The 17,977-nt window shown below is 40.1% G+C and overlaps 1 protein-coding gene across 5 annotated transcripts in view; it reads left to right on the forward strand.

Moving 5' to 3' along the window:
- The window catches only part of SBF2 (SET binding factor 2), a 341,532-nt gene that overhangs the window by 291,678 nt on the left and 31,877 nt on the right, over window positions 1-17,977 (forward strand). For 3 of the 5 annotated variants that reach the window (XM_070425313.1, XM_070425315.1, XM_070425316.1), the window contains exons 28-31: window positions 1,865-2,005; window positions 2,899-2,994; window positions 11,751-11,935; window positions 15,420-15,596. In XM_070425313.1, the coding sequence (XP_070281414.1) occupies window positions 1,865-2,005; window positions 2,899-2,994; window positions 11,751-11,935; window positions 15,420-15,596 (599 nt within the window). Of the gene's footprint in view, window positions 1-1,864; window positions 2,006-2,898; window positions 2,995-10,376; window positions 10,452-11,750; window positions 11,936-15,419; window positions 15,597-17,977 lie in introns of all 5 variants that reach the window. The other 2 variants (XM_070425317.1, XM_070425314.1) reach the window with 2 other exon arrangements.

Genomic DNA, 17,977 nt, shown 5'->3' on the forward strand with positions numbered 1-17,977 from the left:
AGAATATCCACAGTTGGGAACTAGATTATGCTATTCTTTTTTTTCCTTCTGGGAAGTATTCAAATATATTTAGCAGCTTCAGAGGCAGGTAGGGATCCTGGCCCATGTAGTATGAGATACCCTATCTCAATCCCACAAGTCACACATACACACAAAAACAAGTCAGCAAACCAGTGACCAAAATGCTGCTTAGGAGTTCTCAAGAATAGGGGGTTTTAGGAAGCTAAAAGATGGCCAACTTAAGAAAACAGAAGTAATAAGTGCTACTGTCTCTCTTTATAGGGATATTTCTGAGCACCAAATCTGAGACCTTGAAGGTAGTCAGGAGCTATCATTGCTGACCTTTCTCATAACTTCCAGCTTATAATAGTCTAGGGGCTTGGTACACGAAATTCGGGCCTAAGCTGGCAGTCAGAATCCCTCTCACAGTCAGGGTTCCCTCGCTCCTAACTGCCCACCTGCTTGCTGCTCCTTAGTGCTTCTGCGGAGACAGGAGAGGCTCCCACCACCACCGCTGCGCTCGCCAGCCTGAGCCCGGCTTCTGGATGAGCGGCAATCCCCCTGTGGGAGTGCACTGACCACCAGGGGCAGCTCTTGCGTTGAGTGTGTGGTCCCTGGTGGTCAGTGCACATCATAGCAGCTGGTCATTCTGCCGTTCAGTCAATTTGCATATTAGCCTTTTATTATATAGGATTGTATTACTTCTACGTGGCTTGGCAACACTGGTATATTTGAAGGCATTTGGCTTTTACTTGTTTCCACCCTGATGAATCCTCCCCAGCTATATAGTGGGTATAATAGAACACAGTATATGTAGGTTAAATAAAATGAGCGAATCATTTCAGGAGCATTGATGAGCATATTACTGAGCTTTTAAATGGAAGAAACTGAAACCATTTTATTCCACTAGTTTCTGATTTTTTTAATCTAATATTAATTTACTAAATTTTTTATTTTTGAGCTTACACATTTGCTCACATTTTAATATCTTTGAAATCAGGATGCATCTTAAAATGGAAGTGATCAGAAAGAGTTGTGTCCTAGTTTAAATGACAGTTTTTATTCTGAGTACATAAAATAATGGTCCATTTTGTAATAAAATATAGTAATGGCATCTCAAAATGGATAAAATTCTAATTATTTCCCATTCAGGTTGCAAGAGAATTTGCTAATATCTATTGTCCTTCTAGTAAGGCCCCTCTGATGCTCTGTAAAGTGTATGAGCCAAGTTCAGTGATTTCTGTTTCACTCCACACACCCCAGGCCCAGACTCCCTCCCCCTAGAATTGCTCTCATAGTTGTTTCCATCTGTGCCTACTTTTTGCCCATCTTGTAGGACAGGAATCTCGCAGTAGCTGCTGCTGTCTTCTCCCCAACTTCCTCCACTCTTCCACAAACAACCCTGCAAGTTCAGGTTCCCTTAAGCCCATGCAGCAAAGTTGGAATAAAGCTACTGGTGTTGGGAAATCCTAACCTGCCCATTCTGGGATGCCAGGGGAACCCCTCCACCCTCTGCTTCCAAACAGCATGGAAAGGGTGGTTGGGGGACCATCACGGAGATGTTGTCTTGCGTGAATCTTTGTTTTGAGTTGCTTGGATAATGAGAAACCGCACCTGCTCTTGGCAAGACAGCACTGTGTGGTTTTCCAGATCTAAGCTCTTTCTGGGAGGAGGAGGCAATCAAGAAATGGGTGTGGTGAAACCAATGTAAGAGGATTAGGCATCTGATAGTTTGGAGCTTTAAGTGGGGCTGGTTTCTGCATTTGGGTGTGGTAGCTTGAAGACTAAAAAGAAAAAATATATATGTGCCTTTTTTATTAACATAGACACAGGTTGTTTTATTCTGTATCTTTTTCTTTTATAGCCCCTACCTCCTCCTTAGAATCTTCCAACAGCATAGAACAAGAAAAGTACCTGCAAGCCATCCTGAGTGCAGTTTCTGTCCATCAGAAACTCCGTGGCAACAACACCCTCACGGTCAGGCCGGCACTTGCTCTGCCTCCAGGTAAGATTTGATCATTCTTTTCTTCTTGACAGCTCTGAAATGTCAGATTCATTCCGAGGATTAGTCCCTTACTTATTTGCTCTGTTTATTCAATATGACCCCTAAAGTTTTATCTAGTGGAGCTGTAACTTTAGCTCCTTTTACTTAGAACTCAGGGCACCATTGTTAATGTCTAGTGAATAGTAACCACATTTAGAGATTCAATTATTTCCTTTTTAAAAGAGTAATGAGAGAGGGGGTGGAGAACATAAATAAAGTCATGTGGGTGTTTTTTCCCCTAGAATCTATTTTACATAGACTTTAAAATGTTATTACAAAGTTAAGTATATAAAGTGAACATCTCTTTATTAAATGTATATTTATTAAAATCAACATGTTTAAAATTCCTGAAATATCTGCAGCCTTTTATGATTTGCAATACAATTTGTTTTCACTAGATTTGGATGAAGCCATTAAGACTTGTACTAATATTTTGTTTCAGTTATCATGTGATGGAACCCCAAAGGGTTCATGTAGAGGTAACCCTAATGTGTTAGACACAGGAGCATGTGACTTGAAAAGTTGGTCTCCTTGGCTTAATCAGCTATTTGAATTAGCTCAACATAAGCAGAAAGTGGCTTTTCTTGTAAAGTAACACCATGCATGCCTTGCTTCATTTATCATTAAATTCTCTGATTGCACTTGCCAAACCTAACTCCCTGTAATCTTGCAAATGTATGTATCTCTGAGGAAATAGCAACAGTGCCCTGTTATCTCTATTGAAGCTCTGGGTACTTAAAAAGTACAATGTTTGGCAGCAATTAGACATGCTACACATGAAGATAACTTTTTGTCATTTGAGTAATGTTAACCCGAACGACATGGTTTTTGTTCTTCTTTTTGGCTGACTTTAGGGACTGAAAGGAGAACTTCAAGAATGTCCACTGTGCTTAAGCAGGTAGTGCCAGGACATTTGGATGTAAACCCATCCAATAGCTTTGCTCGAGGAGGTTAGTAAGACTGATTTTATAACTGAGCACTGATACAATCTTAAAAGCAAAAAAAAAATTTTAGATAGTGCTTCTTTAAATCAACTAATTATGGTTCAAATTGTTTTTAATTACCCTTTTCTCAATGAATGATCAAATTTATTTCTAGCAATTACCCTTTTCTCAATGAATGATCAAACTTATTTCTAGTACTGGGACAAGAGGTATAATAATTGCTGAAATCTTACCTATTGATGAGTCTGGAGGCATTGGGAGGTGAGGGGAGCATGTCTAAATGGTGGTCAGCCCTGGGAAGACTCCACGATGCTTCAGGTTCGCAGGGTAGAAAGACTGACCACAGAAGCATAACCAGCTTGGGAGAAGTGATCTGAGTCCCAAGGACTGTGCCTCCAATGCCTGTGATTTTTACTCCTGTTCTCTGAAATGTTAGTTTGAGGAATACGGGAGAATGATATTCAGGTTACCTTTTTTTTCTCTGGGCTATAGCTGCTGGCATGAGGAAGAAGAGAAAGGCTGAGTATTGGCTTGTTTAGCTCCAAAAGGTGTTCTACTTTGTTCTCTGGAGGTTTATGTTAGATTATTTTACTTTTCAGAGGCATTTCCAGACCAGGTATCTTGATTGTAAGTAGGTACCACTTCACAATGGAATTAGTAGAATCTTAGACTCTTCCTCTCACTCCCGTGCAATGCTGAGTCATTGAAAATATACCAAGTATGTGATCGTGGTTCTGCTTGAACATCATCAGTAACGGGAAACTCATTCTTTCCAAAAGTAGTCCTTTGCATTTGTAAAAAACTGTTAAAAATTCCTTCTCATATTGATCTAAAAAGCTACCACTATGTAACTTTTACATAATGACCCTCACTCTTCCCTCTAAGGTTAGAAAATTCTAAATCAGATCTCCCACACTATAGCTCTTCAGATTTAAAACTGTTCTCATCTTTTAGTTACTTCGAAATACCCCCAATTCAGATGGTTCCAGTCCAGTTCACTATCTTTTTCATCCTGTGGATTCTCCACAGAATTGAACTCATGGAGCCTAAGATTACATTAGGGACAGCCCCATCACTAGGCTGATCCATATGAAGATTAGTATCATTTGAAATCTGTTTGTCTGCTTCACATGAACTATAGTTCTTAAAATATACTAGTCTTGAGGGTTAGTTTTTGAACCTAAATAGACTGGGTACTAAACCTACAAAATTTCATCTTTTTTGATAATGGACTATTGTTTTAGACATTTGGATCTTAATTCTGTCCACTACTGTATTAGATGTTTTTCCAAGCCTCTTGTCATTAGTAGATTTGATCACTGTTCTCATGTGATTTGGGGTTTTTTGTTTAAAAAAATGTTGAACAAACCAGAGATGAGGACAGAAGTCTTCAGCAACATAATATAGAGGCCTCTCTGAAGAAAGGGATTGATCACTCATCTATACTGGTTATGAGTCCTCCTACTAAAACTCACCTGGCCCATATTTCTAAATCTCTGCCCATCTTTTTAATCCAGTATTTTCCAGTCTTTCAAACTGATAACTACAGCACTAAAGAGTTTATGGTTAATTTAACATGACTCATTGTAGGAATTAGTGCTTTTTCTAAATAATCTGAAATAGTTCATTAATAATCTATTCCAGAATTTGGTTCGGAATCAACATCAAGGCTCTAGTTTATAAAATTTACTTGTTTCCTTTTGAAAACCAAGATTACTGTGCACATCTCCTGGCAGCCATAGGGGTGCTTTGGATACTTCTTTCTTTTTTAACCTCATCAGCACTTTCTGCTATTGTAGAATGTCCTAAGAGCTTTCAACCTTCTTCAGTCATCTTCCTAATTAGGCCTCACGGTCATTGTGTTAGTTTGCTAGCACTACTATAAAACAGGGCCACAAACTGTGTGACTTCATTATTGCTTCACAGTCCTGGCGGCTAGATATCCAGAATCACGATGTCAGGCTGGTGCCCCCTGAGGCTGTGAGGAATGATCTGTGCCAGGCCTTTCCCCAGCTCCCGCTGTTTGCTGGCCATCTCTCCCTTGGCCTGTAGAAGCACCACCAAATCTCTGCCGTCATCTTCACGTGATAGTCTCCCTGCGTGTCTGTCTCCAAATGTCCTCTTTCTAGAGAGACACCCATCATATTGAATTAGGGGCCCACCACATTCCTGTCTGGTCTCCTCTTAACTAATTACATCTGCAGTGAGGTCATATTTCCAAATGAGGTTGAGTTCTGAAGTAGTGGGGGTTAGGACTACAACATACGAATTTGGAAGAGACACAGATCAACCCATAGAGTCATATATAGCTTTTTTCTAAATTTTAAAATTACTATTGTTTTAAAGTTTAAGATACAGACTTCATTCTCTCATCATTTCTTTCTTGGTAAAATTGAACTAAAAGTACAGTGCCTTTCTCCTAAAGTTCCTGGTATTTCTGTTGCCAAGCTCTCCTGTCAAATTTGGTTCAAGGTTGCTATTCCTCTTACTATTTTAAAATTCACTATCTGAAAGTTTATATTGTCAGCAAGGCTTGTCAGCAGTTTTTCCATTCAACAGAGTTCCGTTTCCAGCACATGTCTGTTAGCTGGAGCCCCATGCCTGGTCTTGTGTTTTGTTTTTGTAAACTTCATCAGGAACACATTATCTGTTCCCCAACTGGACCAAGTGACCTGCAATATACATTTTAGCTACAAAATTGTCTCTCCCCCTATGTTGGTACCTAAGGCTCATGGATATTCATCAGTCTGTTTCAACTGCATTATCTCCTTTATTTTTTTTATATTGGCCTCAGATTCTGGCTGTTTTATACCAAGGGATCCCCACTAGTGGTTACATTCTCATTATGAGTCTCTTCTTTGTTCTTCTCAAGAGTACCTGAAAGGCTGTATTTACCTTTTAGAGTTAAAATCTCCTGTTGAATTTGTTTCTGATTCATTCTATGTATTCTAGGCCCTAATTATTATTTTGACAGCCTTCCTAAATAATTTTACTCCCAACGCCTCCCAGATTTCCAGGATCCCAGTGATTCATTGGAAGATGAGATACTTTCAACATCTTTGATCCCTAGATCTGCTTCTTCTGTCTCTTCTGATAGTGTCCTTCCTCCTCACAGAGAGTAGCAGGAATAGACTGGGGCAAGCAAGTTTAGGAAGTCCCAGAAGATTCCTTATTATGAACATGGCAGGCAGACACACACTCAGGGCAAAACTAGGCGTAGACACCTGCATGCCCTGCACATAGTTCATTTCCTTGGACCTCCCTCAGGGACAGAGTCTCTTCCGTCTCCCAGAGAGAGCAGTACCCTGCTCCAGAAGTTTTTCATTTACCCTGCGTGGGAAGAGCCTCCTATCTATAAAATCATCCTCAAACCTTCTCCTTTCTCCTCTCCTGTGTATTTTCACTGTGTGATGTGTTGTTGTTGTTGTTGTTTTCATTCCTTTCACTGTCATAGACTCTTAGTTCCTGGTTCCTTCTTATGTTATTTCCACTGTGTGCCTTTCTGCTCTGCACAGATGAGATTGACCTCCACTGTCTCCTTCAGTAATCACTTTGCATTCAGTGTGCACGCTGATGATCTGGTAAGGCAGGGGAAGCAGCCTTCTTTACACAAGAATCATTAAGAAAAATGAGGATGTGACTAGATCACATTGCTTTTCATTTGTAATTAAAATAGCTTTTGACCCCCATGGAGGAAAAATGCATAAACTCACAACTTGGACAAATTACTTTGTTGAGTAAGAAAATGCCATGAGAAAATTGTTACTGCCTCTTAAATACAAAAATACAATAGTTAAGTATATTGAGAAGTAGCCACATGGAGGCAGCTTTTTGTTTTTAATCCTCGTGCAAGGATATGCTTATTGATTTTTGGAGAGAGAGGAAAAGAGAGAGAAAGACAGAGAGAGAGAAACATCACTGAGAGAGAGAAACATCCATCGGTTGCCTTGTACGTGTCCTGACCGAGGATCACACCTACGACCCTTTGGTGTAAGGGACAATGCTCCAACCAACTGAGCTACCAGGCCAGGAGCTGGAGGCTGTTTTTAATTGTTCATTCTTTACATTTCCATGACCCTATAAGTTCCTCTACAAATGTTATTCTATCCTTGAAATAACCTGCAGAATATACACTGAGTGGCCAGATTATTATGACCGGCCAGATTATTATGACCACCCCATCAGTACTTCATTGACACTTCCAAAAATACTGAATATTGAAAACTTCCTAAGCAAATACTTTCAAGGTTTTATTATTGTTATTATTATTATTATTATTTGCATAACTAATTCACTTCATTATACTGATGGGGTGGTCATAATAATCTGGCCAGTCATAAAAATCTGGCCACTCAGTGTATATTTTAAGAGGCTCTGAGATAGGAAGTGTCAAGGTCACTTAGCAAATAGCAGCATAACTGGGACCAGGCTTGGTTCAGGCCATTTCAGTGCAGCGTTCACTTCCTAGCTTGTATCTCACGCATTAATAAGTACAGGACCTCATCCCCACATCCAACCCAACCATCTCTTTTCCTTCTCTTCTTTGTTTTGTCTAAACAGAATAGAGAGATCAACCCTAGTGCTTAGGAAACACTCATGCTCTGAACAATCCATTCCCATGAGGGATGAACTACATCACTTTTTCCCTGAAGCAATCCCTTAGCCAGACCCTGAGGACAGATCCAGGCTCACAGCGTTGCCTAGGTGACAAGACACAAGGAGTTTAGTACAGTTACATTCAAATTCAAACTGCAGCCCTACCAATTAGTGTATGATATTGAGCAAATTAGGAAACCTTTTAATTCTCTATTTTTTTCATCTGTAAAATGGAGATGATAAATAGTATCTTGCTTTAGAGTATTTACAAGGAGTAAATGAAATAATTTATGTAAAGCACTTAACCTAGTAACTGGCTCATAATAAGAGCTCAATAAATGTTAGTTCTGTTATCATTGTTGTGGTTATTATCATTATTGTTGCCTAATACTCCACTGGCATGGGAGAAAAGCCTACATTTGTATTTCAGTTGCCCTAAGCCAGATACTGATGCAAAAGCTCAGTATCTTCCAGTAGCTTTCAAACATTTTTTATCATGACTCACAGTAAGAAATACATTTTCTACTTATATATGTACTAGAGCCTGATGGATGCACGAAATTTGTGCAAGAGTAGGCCTTCCTTCCCCCGGCTGCCGGCACCGGCTTCCCTCTGGCACCCGGGACCCAGGCTTCCCTTGCAGCCCCAGCTTCGTCCAGAAGGACGTCAGGTCTAATTAGCATATTATGCTTTTATTATTATAGATATGCATATTCACTTTATATCACAATTCAGGGCTGAGTCACAATGCAAAATGTATGTATACCAAAACAGAAGTTTCATGAAACAGTGTTCATCTATACCACATGCAGTGCACATAGTATTTTCAGTTTTAATCTATTTCACTTTTTAAATATATATACTAAAGTGATTTCACAGGCCATTAAGGGGGATGCTGCAGTTTGGAAAAAAATACAGCTGCCAGCTAGTGTTACAAGTATTTCCCACACAGGAGTCACTCAGGAAGCTGAGTAGACCTCACCACCACTGCAGTAGCATCACCCTTTGGTCACCACTGCCAGGTGGGATTACAGTTCTCAGAGCCTCTGCTGGCCCCGTATTGTAGGCCATTTTCTCGTTGCTGATTTTTCTGCTACGTGATAAATACTTGGCAGTTTTTTCATTAATGAGCCTCTATTTGGGGAAAGTGCTTAGTTTTTTTATTTATTTAACACCGCCTTTTTATTCTTTCAAAGCAAATAATTGAGTTGAAGATATAGAAGACCACAGCAGTTCACAGTGTATCAATTTTCAAAAGAAAATAATCAGATGTTACATATACATAGGGATAGGAGAATAAATGTGGTTAGGTCCCTACTCTTTGGCGCACACAATCCAGTAGGATCAAATGTGCACGTAACTCCAATGAAGTGTGATCAGAGTTTCAATAGAGCTCTCCACGGCTCTTGGATAGTCTGGAATGGTTTTCAGAAAAGTTCTCATTTCTGGAGCTTAAGGCATAAAGAGTTTGTCAGGTGGAAAAATGGGAGAAATAGTTCCAGGTCGAGGCACTACCATAAGAAAGCGTGGTAAGTTTAAGGAACAGTATTTCAGAATCAAGAACCAAGAACTCAAACTTCATTGTAAGCCTTTAAGTCCCATGCTCAGTAGGAAAGCTCAAACCTCCACAGAAAGGAGAGGCCACCAGCACACGGGAGACCTGGTGTCCAGCCCGCGTCCTGGTCTCCATTCTGTCTCGCAGCAGCATTCCCCTCTGTGCAGTCAGCCCGCACCTCTGCAGCCTCAGCTCTCTCACCTCCTTTAGCCACTGAAGCCATCAATGCCTTTCCTTTCCTTCTTCTAAAGGAACAAGGCAGCAATGAAAATTACTTCTAATGATTTTTTTATTAAGTGATGTCATACTTTATGCCGTCTCGCAATGTATAGCTTAACAATACTGCTGTGAACGTTTTCAATCCTGATGAATGCAGAAGCATTTTCCTTACTTGATTTGAGCAGTTCCTTTGCTCAGGATACACTGTAACTTACTGCTCACTATTTTTGTTATTACCAGGTAAAAATTTACCATAGTTGCAAAGTACTTTCTGTCGGAAAAAAAACAAACCCACAATATTACTCAAATTACAAAAGTATTATCTCTAATACTGCCTATCATTTTGGTGTAAGTAGGGATTTCAGAAGAAGTCATTACCTCAGTCATCACAAGCTATATTCTTAGTGGCATTAGGTATTGTCACAGGATCATGATGTTTTGCTACTCATAACTATTTGTTTATGGAAAATAACTGTAATTTCCAGATGAAAAAAGAAGATAGTGTGGCAATGCTTAGTGCTCTATTGCAAAAACATGCTCTTAGTTATTCCAAATGGTTGCTAGAGCTTCATTCCTGATGTGGTGGCCTTGCTCAAAGAGCAAATGTGTTGTACAGCACGTAGCACTTCCCGTCAATCAGCCTCCGCAAACACTAGGGCCAATGTAGTCACTAAATTCCTTGACTTTATTATTGTCACCCGATGACAGTCTTCAAAAGCTGGTTCCATTTGGTATAATTGTCCGTGCCACTCGCTGCTGTGCGTTCATTTCACTGTGCTCACGTTTATAAACAGGTGCTGGCATTTCATTTAGCAGGTGCTCAGTTCATCGTTTCTGTGTGACTGTGCAGCTTTTTATTTGTTAATCAAATCTTCTCTTTTTATTATATTTGCATCTTTTCTTCTATGTTAACTTGATTTTAAAAATTAAATAACCTACTCTTCTCTTACTCGATTTGCTCTGATGTTTGCTGCTCTGTGCATTTTATCCTCCTTCTGCCTTTATCCTCACCTCCTAGTGCATGGGCACAGAGATACATGTTTTACTCAGTCAAATCCCAAATCTTCAACTAAGGGAAGAGTCCATAACCAAGGTACTGTATTATCGGTCCTGATGTGTCATTCTTTTTAACCACCTTCATATGAAAACATGTGTTACCAGTGATGTTTATCACATTTGTCTGTCAAATTATCTTTTACTCTCACCCCCATTCTGAATTTCCTCTGTGATTTCATTTACAAAAGCTTGCCATAATATCTAAGACAAGTTTAGGGGTTACATAGAAAGATTCATCTACGTTAAGCAGAAATCACCTATAAAACCTTTTCTTAGGAACTGGTCTCCTGACCCTATAATCGCTCATAAAGAGAGGAGCCAGTGTGACATTATCGCAGTGACTTCTGGGCAAGAAATGAGGCTTGATTTAACATTTGGCAAAGAGGAAAGCCTCTCAAAGAGCCTTTCCAAACCTGGAGAGGAAGCCCACGCAGGGGAAGCAGCTGCAGTATCTTATACCGCGACACATCCCCCAGGTGAGCCCCACAGTTTATAGGACTTATAAGGGGCTACGTTGTAAAGGTGCTGCATTGCCATTCACATGTTAGACTTAGCGTGTGCTTTGGGGTTTGGATATTTAATATCCAACAGTCTAGTTGCATATAGGAATCCTTGATTTTTCTAATGAATGTAACTAAGGTCACTTATGAGATTCCTCTAGCAGCTCAGCTTGGCCTTTCCCTTAGAAGACATCTGCCTCTGACTATAAATTTTACATAAAGCCTCCTAAGATTCAGTGCAATGTACATTACTAAGTGTACCGGGGGAAAGAGTGTAATATAATCTTTACTAACTTTAAATTGCATCATTTTGGCATGATGCACACATATTCCAAACCCAGCCTGAGATTTTAGTAGGTTTAGTAAAGTTCTAATGTCATTCTTGATCTAGATTTCTTGTTGAATTGATTGACTGAAGCAGAAGCATGTTCTTATTTCATGAAGCCCAGAGAAACGGAGTCACGTTCTCCTGCCCAGGCTTCCTCGTTGCCCCGCCTGCATTTTTGTTGCCCAGTGCCAGTGCGCTCTTCCTATTTATGATCCCAGTGTTTACTCATAAACACTAACTTTACATCAAAGTACAGTCATAGGATTGACGTGGCTGACTGCTTAGTCCTTCCACGCCTAATCTTGATGCTGTATTGAATAGTGCTTATACATTGTAAAGGTAAATGACAAATGACCAGTATGATCCATGATTACCTAGAATCTAGGTCCTAGATTAATTACCTTGCTGTTACCTCTAAAACGATACCTACAGAGCATGCGTCTTTTTCCCTGCTCAGTGGCATTCCCACATCAGATTACCTCACTCGATTATTTTGGCTTTTGTAAAGGTGTATGGGCAAGTCTTCGCTCTAGCACTCGCCTGATCAGTTCTCCAACGTCCTTCATTGATGTTGGCGCCCGGCTGGCAGGCAAGGATCACTCGGCCTCCTATAGTAACAGCGCCTATCTGCAAAACCAGCTCTTGAAACGCCAACCAGCCCTTTATATATTTGGTGAAAAGTCACAACTAAGGGTAAGATTTCTTTTTCTCACTTAGAAACTTTATAGATATTTGGAGGCAGTTTTAACTTATCTCATAAATCAGCTTTCCTAGGATTTTTTTTTTTTTTTTTACAGCATGGATTCTTAACCTGGAGTTAATAATATTAAAAACACTTAGCTCATTATATATGTATGTATGTCTACATGTACCTTGATAAGTATGTACACTTTTACATGTTTATTAGCTATGAAAAGAAGTATTTTTCATAATCATAACTAGATCAGCATAAACATCAGGAATATTAGGAATGTATACCCACAAAAAAGAAATAATAAGGCTTACCCAGGCTGTTTTTCCACTATCTTAGTTCAGCTTCCACAGGAATCTGTGTCTACAGCAAAACAGAAGGTTTTGCTATTGAAAACCTATTGACAAAGAAAGCTGCCAGGAAGTAGAAGAGAGGGAAGAAGACGGTGGCACTCGCTGCACTGGAGCGAGGGAAGGCCAGGCTGTCTTCTCTAAGTTGCCTTTTTTGAAGCGTCACAGGCTGTATATGCAGAGGCACGTGTCCTGAGATATGTCAGAACATTCAAACTATTAGATGCTAAGCCCCTTTATTTTTTGAAATATATTTTTATTGATTTCAGAAAGGAAGGGAGAGGGAGAGAGAGATAGAAACATCAATAATGAGAGAGAATCATCGGTCAGCTGCCTCTTGCTCACCCTACACAGGAATCAAGCCCGCAACCCAGGCATGTGTCCTGACTGGGAATCAAACCGTGACCTCCTGGTTCATAGGTTGATGCTCAACCACTGAGCCACGCCAGCCGGGCTCCCCTTTATTTTTTTAATTATTATGCTAAAGAGCTTCACTATGCTCAGGTCCTATAAATTATAAAGATAGTCTCTATCTCCAAAAGCAAATAATGTTTTTGCAATTTACCCAGCACAAAATAAAGTTCATTGCTGTTGACAGGTGTGGGGAAAATAAAAGTATTTGTTAATTCAGAAAATCCCCCAAAGTTTAGCCTAGCACCTCAGTTGGCACGGGACAGTGCAGACAGACCTTTGGTTGAACTGTGGACGGAGCTGTGGGCAGGATCCCACATGCTGGGTCCTCAAGATGCCAGTGGCTGAGTCATCCCTTCGGTGGCAAGCTCTTCCCCCACTGCCGAGGCTGCTGCAGCCACTTAGTCACCAGCCTTTAGGGTAGGAGTCAGAAACTGCTGGGTAATGCTCAGGGTTTAAGTATGCACACGTGTCTTCTGGCACAGCAGATACTTTCTCTCCAGAAAATAGTTTGAACACCTTTCAACAGCAACCCAGGGTTGCAGCCAGCACAGCCCCCTTGGCACTAGTGTCTCCCAGAGTACACACCCTGCACTTGAGCACACCACGTACTCATGATTGCAGTCACTCCCCAAGGTTGTCTCTTAAATGCTCATATCTGCCATATCCTTTGCTCATCAGTCCTCAGGTTTGCTTTGTGGCTGTGCACATATGACTAAGAAAAACGGGCCACTGGGGACCCTATTTCCCTTCCTCCTTCATTTTCTTCTTTCTGTCTTTCTTTTCTCTTTCTGATCTTTCTTTTATCAATAAAGAATTACGTTTTAAAAACATAATCTCGCCCTCCTTGCACAGCAGTTACTGGGATTTTTGTACGTCCCGTTCAGGTTTTGCTTGTTGTAATGTAATTGTGCCTATGGAGCACTGTCCATACCTGTCCGACCTGAGTCACGCTCAGGCCAGCACCGTGCTCTCTAACTGCAGCTCCACTCCTTGCCTCCCATCAAAGGAAACACCGAGGAAAGCAAGTGAGAGTGGCTTCCTCTGAATAATCTTGAATTGGTCGTATTTCCTAATTCACAGACTTTAATACTTTATACTTACTAATAAGTTCCTTACGACTTAACAGTGTCTCAACACTATGGCTGATAACTCCAGGTTTATAAGACAGGCATGCCTAGCTCCTTTGTAGTTGGGAATGGAAAGGAAAGTAGTGTTCCTGAAAAGTAAACTATCTGTTATCTATTATAACTTTCAAAAAATAACGAATAGAAAAGAACCCATGTGTACAGCCAAGTTCTTTATTCTAACCATAGCATGTTTCCATGTTGTATAATATTCTTTATAATCATTTTAATCACTATGTAACATTCCATATTGTTGAATGTTTCCATTTCTTTCTTTATCTTCACTATATAAAATTACAGTCATATTTTCAAGGATATAGCTTATTATTTTTAATTGAGATATGATTCAATAGGGTTCTTTCTCTACATTTCAGATTACTCCTAAAAGTGGAATTACTAAGATAAAGAAACTTTTTTTCTTGATACATATTAGAAATGCTATTTTTTTAATTTGGGAGTTTTTGCTTTTTACTTTAAAACTTTAATAGGCTGTTTTAAAAGTACTCTAAAATAACCAATACAAAACATAACATGGACCCTATAATAAGTCCTTGCAGCATTTTTTTTTAATTTTGGTAAATACAGATAACATAACATTTATCCTCCTTGAGTCCATAGTGTCAAATACATTCACATTGTTGTACAACCAGCCTCCAGAAAGCAGTTGTACTCTTAGGAAAGCAGATGACCCAGTAGTATCATTTGGGCAGAATATGAGGGAAGTGGGAAGGATATAAGAAAATTAATTCATTGTGTAGCAAGAGAAGTTAGAGAATTTTTAAATCTTCAAAATTAGATGACTAGGTTATCAAAATAAAATATACAATTGTGCCATCAGGTAAGCATTCTTTAACTACAAATGCAACCTCACAAAGGATAAATTCCACGTGGATTAAAAGTATAAATGATAAATACATTCAAATAAATATAGCTTGGCACATGTCCTAATGCATGAAAAAATATTGTCCCAAAGCTAGAAATCAGCAAAGACTTTCATGTTTTACTGTGTAGAATTTTTTATTTTGACTTTAAAGGAGTACCTACATGTTAGGGCAGTAAGATAGTAATTTTTATTTTCTTCTCAATGTTTATCTTCACTTTTTTTTTTCTTCATTTTTCCAATGACTGTTTTACTTGCTTAATAAGAAACAAATATGTGTATCTCTACAAACTTGAATTGTAGAGTTCTGGAACCTCAGCAGCATATTGCCTTTTCATCACAGTGTGCATCTCGGGAGACTTCATTTGCAGTTTTGTATTAACCGTGCTGTCCATGTATCACTGGTCCTCTCCAGACTTCAGGCCCATGGCTTTATATTGGCTGATATGTGATGTTACAAGCGCCCATCATGTTCCCACCGACCAGTAGACTCTTCAGGGTCTCAGAATGACAGCAGCTGAGGGAAACCAGTAGGCCTCAGTGCAGGACTTTCCAGCGATCTGGACACCTAGCCACACAAGACTGGTTTTCCTGACCCATTGCAGCCTCTGCAGCTACTTGGCCCCCATAGCTGTATATTTAAGCACTGCCCTGTTGAAATCACTGCTCTCTTACCATGACACTTCATCTGCCTAATTCTCTGCATCTTTATCCACAGAACTTTAAGTTAGAATTTGCTTTAAATTGTGAGTTTGTTCCCGTTGAATTTCATGACATCCGACAAGTGAAAGCCAGTTTTAAAAAGTTGATGAGGGCCTGTGTCCCAAGCACCATTCCTACGGACTCAGACGTGACCTTCCTGAAGGCTCTGGGAGACTCCGAGTGGTTTCCACAGGTAATGTCTGGAGCGACTTGCCTTTGACCTCAAGGATGTACAGAGTTGGCATTTGAGGGAAATACTGTGTTCCCCCACGCCCCGCCGTCTGCCTTTACTGCGTACCTCCATAAAAGCCGTTGGGTTCCAGGAACGCTTATGCTACAGGAGATGAGAGGCAGACTTCTCCATCCCAGGTTTTTCTCTCTGTAATTGAAAACTTGGTCTCCATAGGGTGCTAAGGGGAGGTCATTATTTTTAGGTGGACACTTTTTTATATACAATAAATTTAATTAGCATATATTTTTAGGCCTCCTGCTCTGTTGTCAACAGAGTGAGGGTCCAGGACTCCAAGGGCCCTTCTCTCTTACCGTCTGACCTTGCATTTGTCTCTGCCTGGTCCATGTCTCTAGATTTTAGATTAACCCCCAAAACAGTACCTGCAGGCACTTTGGGTGCCCTGAGACCTCCCTAAGGTTAAGGGAAAACCACATATCCTTCCTTCAGCTGAGTCAAGCTTGGGATGTTTTAATTGAACTCTTATTGCAAAATTGGGGAGAAGTAGGTAACCAGCACACATAGACATTTATGACACGCATGTTTTAGACACTGCCGCAGACATTGGGCCAAGAACATGTCTGCACTACAGCCTCAGCCTTGTCTTTAGGCTCCTGATGCTGTGGCCATTGCTCCTTCCCCCGCATGAGTTCCAGCCCCTCTATCACCTGGCCCCTCTGCCTCTAAGCCTCCTGCCTCCCTTGAGGAGGAAAAATAGTTGTTTCCCACAGTGTATCGGACTAAAAGGCAAAAAAAAAAAAAAAAAAAAAAAAAAAAGCCAAAAAATGATGTGAGTACCCAGTGCAGTAACGATTTTTAAGGTACTTAAACTATAAAAAAAAAAAAAAAAAAAAGCCACGTATAGTACAATTAGTTGTAAACCTGTATCAGGGTATCAGCCCTGGCTGGGTAGCTCAGTTGGTTAGAGCTTTGTCCCAATACGCCAAGGTTGTGGGTTCGATTCCCAGTCAGGGCACATAAAAGAAACAACCAATGAATGCATCGATCCTTCTCTCTCCTCCCCACCCCCACCCCCCCCCCCCCCCGTAAAAATTTTAAATAAAAACATAATACATAAGTCTATATCAGTGTATGTTACTATTAAGGCTATTCCGGATCCTTTGAGAACACACAAAAGGAGCTGATCAATACTCTCTTCTGTCCCTAAGTTATGAGCCCCAGCCCAAACTGTCCCCACCACCAGCCTATCTGTGTTTCTGGTACATTCTGTGTTTTGCTCCTTACTCCAAAGTAGAGCCATACCAGAAGTTAGTGCCCCCCAAAAAACAGTAGAAAGCATTGCTCTACTTGAGATATTGGCATTTTAAAAGTTAACTCAGAGCAAGTGCTAAGTGCAAGAGAATTCAGGCCTGGAAATAGCTGTCTACAGGAACAGTGGGTGAGGAGCTTCCCAGTGCTGGAGAGGACGTGTGCCTTGTTCCTGTGTTTAAAAATAGCTAGCTCAAAAAAAATAAAAATAATAAAAATCTATAATAAAAGCATAATATGCTAATTAGACCGGACAGCCGAACGACCTTCCAGACATCCTTCCAGGCGACCTTCTGGACAAAGCTAAGGCTACGAGGGCCAAGCCCCTCGCACGAATTTCGTGCACCAGGCCTCTAGTAAATAAATAAAATAGCTAGCTCTGTTTAAAATACGGGGTTTTCTATTTCAGTTCAAAGTTGAATTCATTCTGCAAATTATGTCAAGTGATGCATTGCACGTTTGACTTTGACATCTATATGCTGTGCTCACAACCTAATGGTTCATTGGAGACTGTGAGTCAGTGGCTTGGCTTTAAAAGCTAAGCACAAGTATAAGTTTTCTTCCCATACAGACAACTAAGAGTGTCCTTTTTAAAGATATAACTCATCATAAAATTGATCCTTTTAAAGTATATAATTCAGTGATTTTTAGTATAATAACTAAGTTGTGCAAACATCCCCACTATCTAATTCCAGAAAAATTAAGAGTATCCAAAATAGAACTTACTACATCATCATAGAACTTACTACGTCATCATAGAAAAACAAATGTTAAGTCCAATAACTCTGTCGGGGGCGGGGGAGGGGGCTACTTAGAATCTCTGACTTTTCCACTCTATGGAATTATAGATATTCTACATCAGGGGAAATCATTTAAGATCAATTTATCTCATCATGTATCCCTTGAACACATTGCTTAATCTTTATTTTGACAAAGAACTTTTAAGTGTTTAAAACTCACGTTTAGGTCAAGTACTTTATCCCTAACTTGTTTGGTTATCTAAGGCTGACAGCAAGTCTGTCTGTTCTGGGTGCTCAGAAAGCCCTGGCTCTAATCGTGGCTCTTTCCCCATCTCA

The sequence above is a fragment of the Myotis yumanensis genome, unplaced genomic scaffold (assembly GCF_028538775.1).
Source record: "Myotis yumanensis isolate MYYU_CA2020_CCGP unplaced genomic scaffold, mMyoYum1.0.hap1 SCAF_10, whole genome shotgun sequence".
In the NCBI taxonomy this organism is placed as follows: domain Eukaryota; kingdom Metazoa; phylum Chordata; class Mammalia; order Chiroptera; family Vespertilionidae; genus Myotis; species Myotis yumanensis.